Source organism: Henckelia pumila, chromosome 3 (assembly GCF_033568475.1).
Source record: "Henckelia pumila isolate YLH828 chromosome 3, ASM3356847v2, whole genome shotgun sequence".
Lineage (NCBI taxonomy): Eukaryota > Viridiplantae > Streptophyta > Magnoliopsida > Lamiales > Gesneriaceae > Henckelia > Henckelia pumila.
Genome location: NC_133122.1, coordinates 126,325,432 through 126,341,554, shown reverse-complemented (window position 1 = coordinate 126,341,554; position 16,123 = coordinate 126,325,432). Strand labels below are relative to the sequence as shown.

At 35.3% G+C, this 16,123-nt stretch overlaps 1 protein-coding gene across 1 annotated transcript in view; it reads right to left on the bottom strand.

Annotated features, from left to right (window-relative positions):
- LOC140889447 (uncharacterized) overlaps nucleotides 1-11,733 on the bottom strand; it is a 25,740-nt gene extending 14,007 nt beyond the window's left edge. The window contains exons 1-2 of the mRNA XM_073297165.1: nucleotides 11,440-11,733; nucleotides 11,247-11,369 (exon numbers count right to left, since the gene is read on the bottom strand). Coding sequence (XP_073153266.1) covers nucleotides 11,247-11,369; nucleotides 11,440-11,733 — 417 coding nt within the window. The remainder of the gene's footprint in view (nucleotides 1-11,246; nucleotides 11,370-11,439) is intronic.
- Nucleotides 11,734-16,123: the final 4,390 nt, after the last annotated feature.

Genomic DNA, 16,123 nt, shown 5'->3' with positions numbered 1-16,123 from the left:
TTTCGAAGAAGAAAGCCTTGGAAACTCAAGGTACGAAATATTTCATGGAGTCTTTTTAAAATCCGAATTTCTTTAGCAGATTTCGTTTTGACACTCGACCAGAAATAGAGGAAGTACCATAAGGGATCATTTGCAACTGAGAGGAAATCAATTCATGAAGTCTGGAAGTAGTTCTTCTAGCTCCAGCGGATCGAAACAGTTTGGTTCAGTACAGAGTTCTGGATCTTCAGGAATATTTTGCAATAATTTTGGAGGTCAACACCTCAGTGAGCTCTATCGCAGAACCTTTGGTAGCTGTCATATCTGTCAGCAGCCCGGACACTTTGATAAGATATGTCCTCTGCGAGGTGCTAAATGATCTCAAAGTGTTCACTCTTTTCAGCCATCTCAACAGAATCTATTGGGAGGTAATCAGAATTTGAATCAACCTCAGAGACAGCAGGCCTTGGTCTTTGCTCTTACCGAGGAACAAATCGTGCTGCACCCAATGACACAGCAGGTAGCCGTCGATTATGGTTTTATGCTATTATTCGGTAGGTTCGGTTACGTCCCTTGATTTCTTATTGAGGAATTTATTTTGATGCATCTCTACCTCTTGAACTTTTGAATTCAGTAGTTGCTATTTTTAGTTTTGAAATAAGGGATGGCTTATGGCAGGGTAGTCCAAAAATTTGAATTTCGATTGGATGGGTATATGATTTAACTGGGCAGTTGGTACTGAAGTATAAGATTGAGTTTTTATTTTCTGTTTACTGCTTAACCTCTAGTACAGGGAAAGGAAACAGTGGTTTTGTGTTCAAAAAGTTGTCAGATTCAGATCAGGCAGTCGATAGATGAGTGGACAACCTCCAGTAAGAATTCTCAATTCTAGGAGTTCTTTGATATTTGTTATATCGAATAACGGATTGATTAACAGAAATGCTGCGGAGGAGTTCTTGCATGGTTGAAGTTGTTGTCATGTATTGTAACCTGATCTGGTTGATACTCAAGTGGTTGTTGATTTTGCTTGAGTTTGTTTCAGAATGAACTTTCCAGTTTTTGATCCCGATTGTTGGATCGAGGTCAGCACTAATGGAATCAGGAATTATCATAAAATTGAGGTTTCGTGAAGGAAGCATTCTGTAGATCCGGTTTCAGAATGAGGTTATGGCCATTTAAAAATTCTGTAAGGCCGTTTGAATGGGAAATGCTCCTGAAGTTGTTTATGAATTTTTAGAGTCCGGGGGGGCCGAATCTCTGCTGAGACTATTTATATGAATTCATAACTATTCTATCGATGATTTTTATTGTCCTGTCGGAACAAGAATCGTACTTGATCATGCATAGAAAGTTGAAGATCCTCATACAAAATCTGCGTGCCAAGCAGTTCGAAAATGCTTATTCTATCAACGTCTGAATTCCGATTGGACCGACCGTTGTCTTTTCCTTGATCATTTTATATGGTGATGGAATTTTTGTTGATCACCTTAAGACCGAAGGATGATAAGAAATTGATTTTTGATGGCATACTATTACATAAAATTTGAAGAAATTTTGGGTTTAGCGAGTTGATTATTGTCGCAAATTCTTCGTTATTTCTTATCTGTTGGAGAAGTTGATTCACTCGGCTAACTTCGAAGAATGTGTTTTTTGTATGAACTAAAATCTTATGAGACCAATTATTTTCTGATTTGGAAGAAAGAGATTAATCAGCGCTCTCAGTATTCTTATTTCCATTTCTGTAATGATGATCATCAGTGCATTGCATCTTTTTTATCGAGATTTTAAATATTTTATTCAAAGGGAATCACACAATGGCTTAGGCATCCGAGGCAGATGGAAGACGCTCGAGGACTCCAATGTCTGGTTCTTAAAATTGAGCTTCGCAATCGATCTTATTGATTTAAATATCTGGCGTCATTTTTATATAAGAAGATTTCCGTAATCTTTTCTGATCGTAAAAGTCGAAGTAATTTGTTTTCTCCGTCATGAACTGAATATGAGAATACAAAATATGATTAGATATACTGTAGGGATTTTTGATTGGGAATAATATTCTATCAGGAGAATCGAATGCAGCAGCTAAGATTTTAAAGCCAAATGATATGTTCTTATTTAATCTACTACCGTTGTTCTCTTTGACCGATGATTGGTTGGCACTTAAGATCTAGAGTCTAGAAAAGATAGGAAGTCTATAAGAATTCTTTCGTTCAAGCCGAACCAGAGTTGATGGGAACATATTGAAGAACGCTTAGAAATCTGATTCGATTTTTCAGAAAAGAATTCAATGCAGAAAAAAATCAGATAGATCTGGACACAGTCTCGAGTTTCAAGGTCAGTGCTGATGCCTTACTTTTGTGAGTAATTATTTTGTTTGTAGCCATATCGTTCTCGCGTGTTTGAGACACACATCTTGAGATTGGGAACTTTGCAGACTATTCTAGTATTCTTTCAGATGATACGAAAGGTATACGATGATTGAAGAGTCTGATTCTAGTTGTAGCAGATGAGAAATGATGTTAGAGATGAGTATCGTAATATCCGCATATGTGTGAATTGTCAATCAGTTGAAACAGAGAGGGAGGAGAGAGAATGACCTGATTGAATGGTTTTAATTTAGTTTCTATTTTGTGTTCAGAATGAATTAAGGAACTACGTTTCAGCCTATGTTGTCCCGAAGCTATAGATCAGTCTGAGGATTGGAGACATTAGCTGAGTATTGGGTTCGACCGAATTGATGAAATATGCTAACGTTTTTCAGACAATATGACATTCTAGTCAAAGACTACATGACTGTATATTTTGTCCAAAGGTCGTCAGATTTGCATGTTTTGCCTAAATCTATCAAGTTTTTTAGACTAGAGATCCTCGGTTCAATACGTTCTTTTAGCATAGACCTCGAAGAGACTTGTTGTATATATTCGATTACATCTGAATTTAGCAATTTTATTCCTTAGAATGACGGTCAGTCCAGAGCTGATGAATCAGACTTCTAGAGGATATGTTTAAAGAGCCGTTAGTTCTTGACTTAGCACATAGTTGACAAGATTCTTCACTCCTTGTGAAGTTTTTGTACAGCAGCTATCAGATGATTATCTTGATGGAATCTTTCGAGGAGTATGTAACGAGCAGAAATGAACTTCTCATTTTGTATTCGGGACCAGGATATGATTCGAGGTTAGGCATAGGACTCGATATGAAGATTTTCTGTCAAGAATGAAAAATGACTTGGAACTAGATATACGAAAGTATTCGAATTTCTGATGCTTATTTTTATCTCTGGTTATTCTTTTTTTTATCAAGGAGACCGAATAATTCAGAAGAATTCTACTTTCAAAAGGTTTTGTCTGATTCAAGAAGAGAGAAATCGTATCCGCAGATTGACCTACTTTGTAGGAGATTTCCTGAAGAAGATAGGTGATTTTGCCTTACAGTGACTTGTTTTGTGTCCATCTCTTTCTGGTATTCACGACGTGTTTCACGTCTCTTGGTTGCTGTTATTTCATAGATTTCTTTTGATGTTGAGACCAAATTTGATGAGTTGTCGAGTTGCTTCGACCGATCCTGATTTTGACCAAACAGTGAAGCAGCTCCGGATCAACCGATTCAGTTGTGACAGTTCAATTGAGCAGATACGGATTTGATAAGCAATTTTGGGAGACAGAGTCCGATTTGAGGCAACGATTTCTGGACTTATTTTTGAGAGGTGAATTTTTATTGTAGTTTTGACAGTATCTCTTACCTTTTGTGGTTGAACCGTATTCGATTTCAAGGACGAAATCAGTTCTTATAGGGGGAGAATTGTAACGCCCCAAAATTAGCCTAATCGAGATTTTAAGAGATTAGTACTGATAATCGGATATTAGGAAATTTGAGGATTGAATTGATTTTGACTGAATTGCAATTTTTTGAAGAATTCCGAGACCAAAGTGCAAAAATGGGATTTTATATAACACTTGTCCCTTACTTTATGACTAGTCTTCACCTTTCTCCTTCCTTGTTCTCTCTCTCGGCTCGATCCTCCATGGTCGTTCCCTTCAAGCTTCTCCAAGATTTTTGATTTCATTTCGTGCTCGATCCGTCCGATAGAATTTCAATCCGAAGGTATATTTGCAATCACGGCTGCGAGAGCTCCGTTCTATCGTAAGTTTTACTTCGATCCTTCATGTTTTGATTTTGGAAGGTTTTCTAGATCTTGATGATTTTCGGATATATCGTTCTTGAGCTAGCATAGATCGTATAATTTGCTTTCGGATCCGAAAAGAGCGTCGTTTGGATTTGTTATGATTTTTTAAATCAAAATTCGAATAGGGGGTTTTTAATATTTTTGTATTTTGAAGTGTTTTGATGGATTATTGATGTTGGAAGTTTTGGTTGGATTGAATATATGTTGTGGTTTTTGGTTGATCAATTTATAGCCTTTATGCCGCCGGTTTGAGATTTTTGGATTTTATGGAGTTTGATTGAGTTTTGGGATTGATTGAATTGGATTGATTGATATCGGATTCTTTTATCTCCGTACAGATTTGGTTGAAGATCGTGGATTTTAGAATTGGCAGAATTCTAATTGTTGAAGATTTGATCGATAACGGTAACGAGTTGTACTTTAATCGTTGAATTACGATTGAATTGGTTCGGATTAGAATTCTTGTTCTTGTAACTTGTCCGGATTGCAGCTACGTCGAATCAAAGAAGTGTAAAAGACGATATCGATTGGAAAGGGATGAATACTCGAGTTTCGATTGATTCTCGAAGTCCCTAAATCACATACATGCATGATTACCTGTTTAGGTTGATTGAATGCATTAATTGAATTTCTTAAATGTATTACGAGTACCATATGCATTCATATTTAGCCAAAAGATTTGATTACCTTTTGAATTATACGTTTTGGAACTATAATCGAGTGGGCATTGGTTGTGGATTCGCTTCAATCGTCGGTAATACTCATTATAGTGATCCAAAGTTTAGAGAAGAGAGATATGCTGCATTTACCTCGATCGGTGTAGTCGGTGAGATCGCGTTGAACATATCTCGGGCTCGGGATCCCAAATGATGAAAAGAATTCCTTTGATTATCTTATTAGATAATTTTGAACCCCAATGGCATGCATTGCATTTATTGCAATTGATTTGAGTTATTGACATTCATGTTGTAGATATACTACGTGGAATTGCATGTCTAGTTGCTTATGATATCAGATTTGATATATTAATTTGATATTGCATGTTCTGTCTCTTTTACTGGGAATTTTATTTCTCACCGAGTTATCGACTGTTGTCTTGTCTTTGTATGCGTGCTTGGCAACAGGTGTGTCAGGTTCAAGTCAGAGGTAGCATAATTAGATCGAGTTGGGATGATAGAAGTGAGGACTTGGTTGAGAAGTCAATTTTGTATTTTGAAACTCGTTTGAACTTGTTATGAATATTTAGAGATTGGAACTAGATTTATCTCGTTTTGTATTTGAATGGTAGAACTTGGAACCGATTGAATGTTCTACTTTCCGAATAGTTGATTAACTGTAGAATGTCATGATTGTATTTATTGAGTTGAGGATATAATTCATGTTTGGATTATGATTTGGAGTGGTTTTGGCTTGAGAAACTGATCTGTTGTGCCTTTTATTTTTTGCTGATATAGCAGGGCACGGACCCGTGCCTACGTCCGTGTACCTTTGCATTTTGTAAATGTTCGATTTTGTACATGCACGGAACCCGGGACCTGCATCCGTGGAAGGGTCCGGGTGTGTACTCTGTCCGAGGCTGTATCTTTGTGTTTTTAAAATGTTGAGCACAAACCCGAGCACGGAGGGTGCACGGGGTCCATGCAGGAGTCCGAGAGTTGGGTTTTAGCGCATTTAAATTCATGGACCTATGCACAGAGGTGTGCACGGGTCCGTGTATTTTGTGGCCTCCGAACCCTTGGATGCAGGTTAATGCACGGACCCGGGCACGGATTGGTGCACGGGATCCGTGCCTGCTTTAAAAAAAAAAAAAAAATTCGTACCTTTATCCGGACTCTCTGTGGTTTATTTAAATGATTTATTTTGTTTTGATGATTACAATCAAGGTCTTCACATTTGACATGCTATGTAATGCATGGTTATTTATGATGTATGTGTCGTATGGTAGGCTTGGACCTATGAGGGGGAGCTTTCTAAGATCTGCCTTAGAAAGGTACAGAAGTATTTATTCGAGATAACCAGATGAGTATGCATGTATTATGTGTTTGCATGTATACTGTGATTGCATGATTTATATGTTACAACATGTCACGACTGTATGTTGCATATATGAGCATATTAAGCTTATATATCCCTGAGATATCCTTTAGTAGGGTTTTACCATATCCTGTCAGTGGATGGATTTCCATCGATTTGGGTCTGGTATATCTTCGGTTGGTCTGGGAGCCAGCTTCTGAAGCGACAACACTGAGTGCTACATACCTAGGTCACGGTCTGTGTTTGATCTATGATTCTTGACCTCGGAGTCTTAGTAGGCGGTACATTTTGCATTCATGCACATATATAATATTGTATAATCATATTCTCGTACTGAGCGTGTTAGGCTCACTTCCGATTGTTTTTCTGTTGGTTGGATGCTCTATTCCACGGGACAGTTTTAGGTAGTTCTCCTGTGGACAGTGAGGTTAGGTGGTGACCAAGGCTGGATAGCAAGGGTTGACCACTAGGTTTTGCTTACATGGTGCTATTTTATTTAATCTTTCGCAATTTACTCTGATTAAGATTATTTATTGTTTAATTTCATGCTTAAGCTTCTGATTAATAGGTGATCACGGTGTGGGTCACTAAATTTATGGTATCAGAGCATGCAATAAGATTCTTACATAGTGTTGATATTTGGGTTATCCTTTGTAGGATTGCAAGTTGGATTCAATGACGATAGCAATATTAGGAATTGGAATAGCAAGGTTTTTAGGCTTTTCCAAAATTGTTCATTGCCAAAATAGGCATATGGAATTCGTCCTATGTGGATTCCAGCAAGGATTGTGCTGGACTAGTTGGGCTGAAGCGCAAAGGATAAGGTCGACCATCCGGCTTTGACCTGGGAAGGTATCCCTGAAGATTCTCCACAATTAGTTAGGGAGATTGTTCAAAAGATCCTACCAAGAGGATGTCTTAAGAAGATTTGAGCATCTCTAGTAGGATGAATTATTTTTAGATCTTGAGAGGAAGAAGAAAGTCTGCGGACATGCATTGATGCATAGCATAGCAAGAGATCAAACGGAAGTAATACCGTGGAGTATGCTAGCATCAATACTCTTGTGTGTGGCAGACGATAAACTTCATATTCAAGATCAGTAAATGGAATGAAATATTTCAACATAATTTAATATTGTGTTAAGCAGTATTTTAGTTGTAATCAGATGTATTAAAGATTTAAGTTATTTGATGCACTCAGTTATTGTTGTATTGTACATCTTCAATATAATCTTTTGATTAAGAGATGTATTAAATGGGATTGTAATAAAGATTGTATAAAACCTGGATTGGTGGTTCAAGTATTATAATATTTGAGATTATCTTGAATAAAAGATTGATAATTTGTTTAAACGTATACTTGGGTTTTTTTTGGCATGTTTCAGATGAATAGTTCTAGATGTTTGACCTTGAATATTTTAGTAAACCAAGTAGTTGCCAGGGATTATGTGATTTTATCAGGGCATGAATGTTTGTTCTAGGTGAGTTTTCCTTAGAACAGTTGGATTGTTTTGATCTCATTAGGTGGTTACCGTGTGATGATGGATTTTCATCAAGATGCCAAACTAAGTAATACCAAGAGTTTTGGACTGTGATCAGGACTAGACGTGAGGAAGCGCGACCCTTAGTCAGTAGCTCAGGAATTTTTCATACTTTAGAGATTGTTTGGAGGACTTTGTGCTCCAGGGACTATATAGGGAAGACTACCCAGTCTAGGGAATTTGGCAACAGTCTGGATGACTTAAACAGGGATTCGTGAACTGTGATCAATGCTAGACATGGAGAAGTATTGTGACGCCTAAAATCCAATATACTAAATCACATGAATTAATTTAATAAATATTAGGATTATTATTAGTTTTAGTTTAATTGATTTAAATTCTTTATGTGGAATTATGTGTTAATAAATATTTTTATTATTTATTCAAATGATTTTATTTTACTAGCTATTTAATTAATATTTTTAATTGTTTAGGTTTTATCTGTCCAAATGATTTTATTGTCCAATTTAAATTTCTTTAAATATTTTAAAGGTTTAAGCTTGCATATTTAAATGATTTTAATTATTTAGTTTATTCAATTAAAATTATTTTAACTGTTTAGCTTATTTATTTAAATATTTTGATTGCCCAATTTATTTATTTTAAATAACTTAAATTTAGTGGTTAGTTATTTTAAATTATTTTAATGCTTAGTTTATTTTATTTAAAAGATTTTATCTGTCCAAATCATTTTAAGGTTTTTATTTCTGCTCGTGTATTTATTTAAATTAATTTTAAACGTTCGTCTAGTTTGTTTAAATTATTTTAATTGCTCTGTTTATTATTTAAAAATCTTAATTATCGTTGCGACATTAAAATATTTAAAGTGTTGATTTTAATTCCTAAGATAGTGCCTAAATTCATTTTCAATAATTATGATTTTAATTGATTGGAATTAATTGTTTAAGTTTCCTTTAAAGTTTAAGTGCTCAAATATTTTAAGTTCTTTATTATTGAAATTTTTGAGACAGTGGCTTTCGGTTCCGGCGTATAGCGATGGTGGATTTTTGGCGGAAAATTACAAGAATTTCTATTTTGAAAGTTTAGTAAGGAGGCAAGAGGAAAATTTAGGAGGGAATTCAAAAGTTAGAAATTTTCGGGTATCAGAAATCATTTTCCTTAGTATTGCAATATTGAGCTTATTCTTTAACTTTTTCAAAAATTAGAATTTTCTTAAACCCGGATTAGTAAAACTTAATTTAATATTTGTGATTAGGGGTTTTTAAAACTTAGGAAATTTATTGGTGTAAGTAGTAGGAAAAGTTGTACTATAGAGTTTTACTTTAAAGGCACACACACACACCTAATTTTAATTGCATACACCTATACATACACACACTTATACACTTAAACATAAAAACACAACACAAAATAAACCCTAGCCCCCAAACTCTCTCTCACTCACGCCTCTCTTCTCTCCATCCCCTCAAGCATCGGCTACTTCTTCTTCTTGCCATTTCCAACCGCCTCCGCCTCCGTCCACCACCATAGCCGACCGGAGCACGTTCCTTGGAGATCGAGCAGCTATGTTTCTCGCTTCATTCCAGCTGGTTTTTCATTCCTTTTCGTGTGTCTTCAAGGAATAGGCAAGTATGAGCATTCCTTGGGCATTCAAGCTAGCTACTACATGTTCTTGCACCTAACTTTTTCTTAAATTTCGAAATGCTTGCAATTTTCAACATGTAGGGCTCGATATTTTCTGAAATTTCAGATTGGTAAGTTTGATTTTTGAAATTTTTGATTGAGCTTGGGTTTAAGTTGTTGCATGGTGATTTGTGATTGGAGGCATGAGGTGTTTTGAATGCTTGTTATATTTTCAAAAAAAATCCAGAAGTTGTATGCCCCTTAAAGTCAAAAGTTTGCATGTGTCAGGGCTGAAATTGAAGTGAGTTTGAAGCATTTTAATGATTTGCATTGGGCTTGATTGATTGCTCATGAGTTTGATGCATTTTGGTGCATGATCATGTGATTTTCGAAATGTAGAGTTGGAGTATGGTTGAGGGCTGCCTAAGTGTTTATGAAAAGTCCTAAGACATGTCTATAGTTGTGTTTGGTGGTTTGGAAGGAGGTAGAGGCAAGGGAAAGGGCTTGGGATGGTTTATTCCAAGTAGATTGGTTGTAAGGTGTTAAGATTCTTGGGCAGGGCAATCTGATTTCGGGGCAGGGGAGGATCTGGACGAGGTCTGGGCGTGGTTAGCGCTAGTCCTTGGTCAAGTTCATGATGTTGTGGTCGCGTCGGTATAAAATGGGCTCGTTTCGGATAAGATTTCAATAAGTTATGGATTTTTGAAGTTAAGGTGTCGGTGCAGAATTTTGAGGGCAAAAGTGGGCTGTCCGGAATGGGTTTTTGTTTCAAGTTGCTTAGGGCATCTTCTCTCCAACCCTGGACGCTACTTTAAAGTAGCGTCCAATGGTTTTTAACCCTGCGCCACATTTGGCGCAGGGGTCTTTTACTTTTTTTTTTTAAATTTTTTATTGTTATTTATTATTTATATAATAAATAGTTTTATTAAATTAATATAAATAATAATAATTTAAAAATAAAATTTTAAATATTAATAATGATTTGTAATTCGCAGGGGTCTTTTACTTTTTTTTTTAATTCTTTTTATTGTTATTTATTATTTATATAATAAATAATTTTATTAAATTAATATAAATTTATAATAATTTTAAAAAAATTAAATATTAATAATGATTTATAATTAAGGTATTATTTATGGAATAAATATTTTGTGTTATAATAATTAAAATATTTAATAATTTGGGAGAATATTAGACAATGTAAATAAATAATACGAATTATATGATTGAATTAAACATTCAACATAAATTTATAATAAAAATACAAATTCAAATACATAACTAAGCATTGAAACACACAACTGAAATTAAAATATAGAATCAAATACTGAATAAATGCAAAGATGATAAACCAGAAACAAACTAAAGCATCAATAATTTGGAAAATCTGATCCAGAACCAGATCCTCCAATATCACCAAAATATCTTCCAAATGAGTTGCCTTCTTGTTGACGACGTTCTTCTTTTCTTTTCTACATAATTCTTGCTCGATCATTCTCAACAATTTGGCGCAACACAGGATCTCTAATTGTGCTAACATCCATGTATAAAATTTTGTTTTTCTCATGATGTTTAGCCAATGCTAATTGTTCTTGACGAAGTGATATTTTTTTCTGCTCATTTTGCAATGCTAGCATCCTCATCTCACGAGTATCGCTAGATCCCTGTTGTAGTACACTGAGAAGCTCGCGATGTCTTTCCTTCATCGAAGAAATTAATTCTGAAACATGTTCTTCTCTTTTTTTCTTTAATTTGGATTTTTTCACTCCAAGAGGTCGTTGAAAGTGCCACCTGAATTTTTCATCACTACTTAAATTAATTTCAAATGAATTGATTTCTTGGGAACCTGATATCGGAGATTCTGGTCCTTGAGTATCCGACTGTGATGAATCCAAATTTGTGACTTGTTGTCTGGGTATTGCCTTCGGTGCACTGTCTTCGGCCGAGAATTTCTCCATTTCTTTCAAGATAGGCCACACATGATCAAATTTGAATCCTTTTGTAAAATTTTTATCTTGCATCATCAAATCTTTTGCGCGGTTCAACTGCACATAATATCCAACTCGTATAAATTAACGTATAATATCCAGTGCTATTTAAATAAAAAATACTTACAATATCTTCTTCAGATGTGCCACTTGGGTTGAGTTTCTCAATAATACTAACACAACCACACAACTTTCTAACTGCCCGAAGGATAACTTGCATGCGACATTGCATTGATCTTTTATTGCGTTCTTGCATTCTCTCTGATTTGCCAACATTGTAAGCTTCTTCAATGCGACTCCAAAACCGATCTTTTGATTGATTTATACCGATGATAGGATTTTGTGACACGTCAAGATAAACATGACACAACAATTTATCTTCTTCAATAGCATAATTTGTTGATCGGATACTGGAATCCATCGAGAGACTATGAACAAATAGATTATTTGATTGAAGTTGTACTGTGTGATGTTAACCAAACACATATGATCTATTTATAGTGAAATATGTATCACCTACCACACATCTCACCTACCCCCCCACCTCACCTAACACTCACCTCACCTCATCTACCCCTCACCTCACCTACCTCCTCACCTAACACTAATATCACCTAACTCTCTTGCATCACCTACCTCATTCACCTCACACCATACCACTATATAAGCTTGCGATATCTCATATTTTCATACAACTTTTATATCGGTTAACTCTAAATTTAAATGAGTACATATTTTATCAATAATGCAATGTACTCTAGCTCATCGTCTGACAATGAGGATGATATTCTATTTTCGGATAATAGAATGGTAGTACTGAGTACTATAATTCGAGAAAGATATTTAGTTGCTGCCTACGTGATCCAACAAGACCAAGAAGTCACACATGGAGGGTCAATTCCAGGTCACATAGTAATCCGACGTGACCGAGAAATTGCTGATCAAAGGTTTTTCAACGATTATTTTTCCGAGAATCCAGTATATAATGAAGCAATATTCCGACGACGATTTCAAATGTCTCGAAATCTGTTCCTCCGGATAGTGGATGCAGTAAAAAATCATGATACTTACTTCGTACAACGAAGTGATAATGTCGGACGGCTCGGGTTATCGACTAATCAAAAATCTACAGCTGCATTGAGAATGTTAGCATATGCCTTACATGCTGATGCTACTGATGAATACATCCAAATAGGTGAATCTACTGCAATTCAGTGTATGAAACGTTTTTGTCAGGCTATAGTGAACATTTTTTTCAGAGCAGTACTTGAGATCGCCTACTGCCAATGATGTTGCTAGACTTCTCTATATTGGAAAACAAAGAGGTTTTCCTGGAATGTTGGGAAGTCTCGACTGTATGCATTGGAAGTGGAAAAATTGTCCCACCGCTTGGTCTGGACAATATGCAGGCCGTAGTGGTTCTCCAACAATAATTTTAGAAGCTGTGGCTGATTACGATCATTGGATATGGCATGCATATTTTGGTATGCCTGGCTCCAACAATGATATAAATGTTTTAGAGTCATCCAGTCTATTTTCTAATCTTGTAGATGGAATTGCTCCCCCAGCTCACTATACTATTGGAGGCAAAGAATATGAAACTGGGTATTATTTAGCTGATGGTATCTATCCTAAATGGTCAACTATTGTACAAACTATCCATGATCCACGTGGTCCAAAGAAGCAGTATTTTGCGATGAAACAAGAGTCGTGCAGAAAAGATGTGGAGCGTGCATTTGGCGTTCTTCAATCACGGTTTGCGATTGTGGCATCTCCAGCACGTGGTTGGAAGAAAAATCATTTGCATGATATAATGAAATCATGTATTATAATGCACAATATGATCATTGAAGATGAACGAGATCTCAGTGCACCAATTCAAGATGCGAGGGAAACACTAACTCCAATTGTAGAAATTGCTGCCAATGATCATGTCAGATTTCAAGAATTTCTCGGTCGCTATAAAAAAATAAAAAACAAAGACGCCCATTATGCATTGCGAAATGCTTTAATTGACCATTTATGGGATGAATATGGTCATTCAAATATTTGAAGTGTATTGTTTTGTTTTAATTTATATCATGTACTTTTATTTTATTTCATCATTTGGAATAAATTATGTTTAATTTCTTATAATATATTATTATAATAATTCGAAATTAATATATTTATCATTTTAGTAATATTATTTTTATTATTAATATTATAATATTAATATAATAAAAATTTAATGTAATATAATTAATTAATGAAATTTTTTAAATATATATGTTTATAAATAATAAAAAGTAATCTAAAAAAGTAAAGTAAAAGGAATATTCCGAGAATATTCTTTTTAGAGTAAGATTTGAAGTAAGTGGGTTGGAGATGAATGTTATATTTGGTGCAGAAATTGCACTATTTTAGAGTAGAGCTGCTTTAAAATGAAGTTTTGGGTTGGAGATGGTCTTAGGCTGTCAAATGAGGATACAATCTAGTCCTAGGGGTTGTTTTTAGTGTATCGAGAGTGTCGGTTTGAGCGGAGTCGAATTCGGTTAAGGTAAGAATGAGATATGGGCTTTTGGGAGCGATTGCTCGGGTATGCCTTGGTTGTGAACAATAGAGTTAAGTATGAGTCTTAGCACCTAAGGGCAGCCACTCTCCCACCCCATGTCCACAAATTTGTGTTGATTCTCATTTCCTAAAGTTGCATACATGTGTGCTTGGGTCTCGTCTTTGAGCCGAGCGAAATGTTACAAAAGAAGCCGCTTTTATTCATGCATGCTAAGTCCATATTCAAATATGAAAGAAAATATTTATAGAAACGAAGTGAGATGATTGTGACTATAGAAAGTATGGGTTTGGACGGGCTGGGAAATGTTTTGGCTTCCCTTACCAAATTTATGGGTTTGGACGGGCCGGGAGAAATCCTAGCTTCCCTTACCAAGTATGGGCAAGACGGGTTGGGAGAAATCCTGACTTCCTTGCGGCATAGTGCACTGCAGCCATGATCATGATCGAAATCACAGAGTCAGAATTCAAGGATATAAGTTTACAGTTTCAGTTTCAGTATCAGTTTGACTCGTCTTATTACATTCAGTTTTCAGTCATGCATGAATTTCAGTTAAGTCAAGAAAGTTCATAAGTTTCATGGCGTGAGTTGGTGTGAGTTCATACTTGCATGTTGTCTCATTTCCCTTATTTCACGAATGTTTACAGTTTAAACTTCAATGTATATTATGTATATTATTTTGAGTAGTAATGCAGTTATTTTAAACCCTTGTTATTACACTGTTTATAATTGTTGAGTCTTTAGACTCACTACGATTGTTTGTTTGCCAGATGAGGAGCAGTTCATTGAGACCGAGGGGCAGGCTCCTTGAGGATGAGGTCGCTGGCGGTGCGAGGCCCTAAGACCGTCGCTGCTATGTTTCCGCTTTAGTTTATGATTGTAATAAAGAGTTTAAACTTGTGTACTTTTGGTAATAGCCATGAGGTGTTTTCCCTGTGCTTAAGTTTTATTTGTTAAACTTGTTATTGCTATTTTGGCAACCGGGTGGTGGTTGCCTTTCCTATTCGTACTTATGATTATCGCAGTAGTTATGATTACCGCATTTATTGCTTTTGGTTAAAGTTGTTGTCTGTGACAGGGAGGTTTTACTTACTTACAAACAAGTCATGGCAATTTTTTTTTAATCCGCATTTTCTTTTATTATTTATTTAAGTTTAGAGGTTAAGGTCATTTCAGTTGGTATCAGAGCACGGTCTTGGTTTGGGCTGAGCCTACTGCCGGTTGCCGAAACTCAAGGGATCTCGCCTCAAAGTCTGTAAGTTTTAATGAATTTAATATGGTAGTCGTAATTGATTTATTGCTTTAAATATTTTGATGTCATTTTTTTAAGAATTTTTTTTATAATAGATATTTAAATCCTTTAAATGTGTAATTTTAGTGTTTAACTTTGTTTAAAAATTTCTTTTAGTAGTTTAAAGTGAACCATTCAAATGTTTATTTTTTTTATAGCATGCGACTTTAAGTTAAACGGAGTTGGTGTACAAAAATTTCTTCCTGTTTTGGACAGTACGTGGATGTTGTTTGAGTTATTAGGTGGTGTTAATAATATTTGGTGTGATTGTAGGAATTTGTCGGAAACATTAAACTTGCGCATTAGGAAATATTAATTGATGTGTCCTTGTAGTAATTTACTTTCTTATGGATGGATTAGTCGGATAAAACTAAGTGTATAGTTGCTTAGAAATTTATAGACGTATGTTTTGTCGGTTATGTTGGTGAAGCGAATTCGTGTGAAGACTTGGGATACGTACTTTGCTTTATATTATTATGGATAGTTTGAGTCTTCTTTTGGTAATTTGGGAAACTAGGATTTTGGGAAATAGTGAGTCGGTTACTATGAGTCTTTCAATTATGAGAACTAATATTTCGATCATTATTTCCTTATTTTTATTTGTGCTTGTATCCATTGTAACATCTACTTTCAAATATCCGAAATTTCTTTGCACTTCCTTTGAGCATTTATGGAATCGTATAACATTAATTAGAATTTAATTCTGCCACTTTGGCATTGTTTGAACTTCTTAGTAAAATCTTGTTAAGGTTTCACACTTTTTGAAATTTTATTCGGTACTAGAGCCACATATTGATGTGAGTAAGATTCACTGTCTTTATTTTTGGTAATCTACTCACGTTGTGTGATTGACGTCCGATTTTAATTTGAGACTGTTGTTCTTCCTTATTATTGACCTGTGTGGACTAATCTCGATTGAAGTCACACTGTTTGCTCTTAATAGTAATTTGATCGTTTGAGCATGAATTC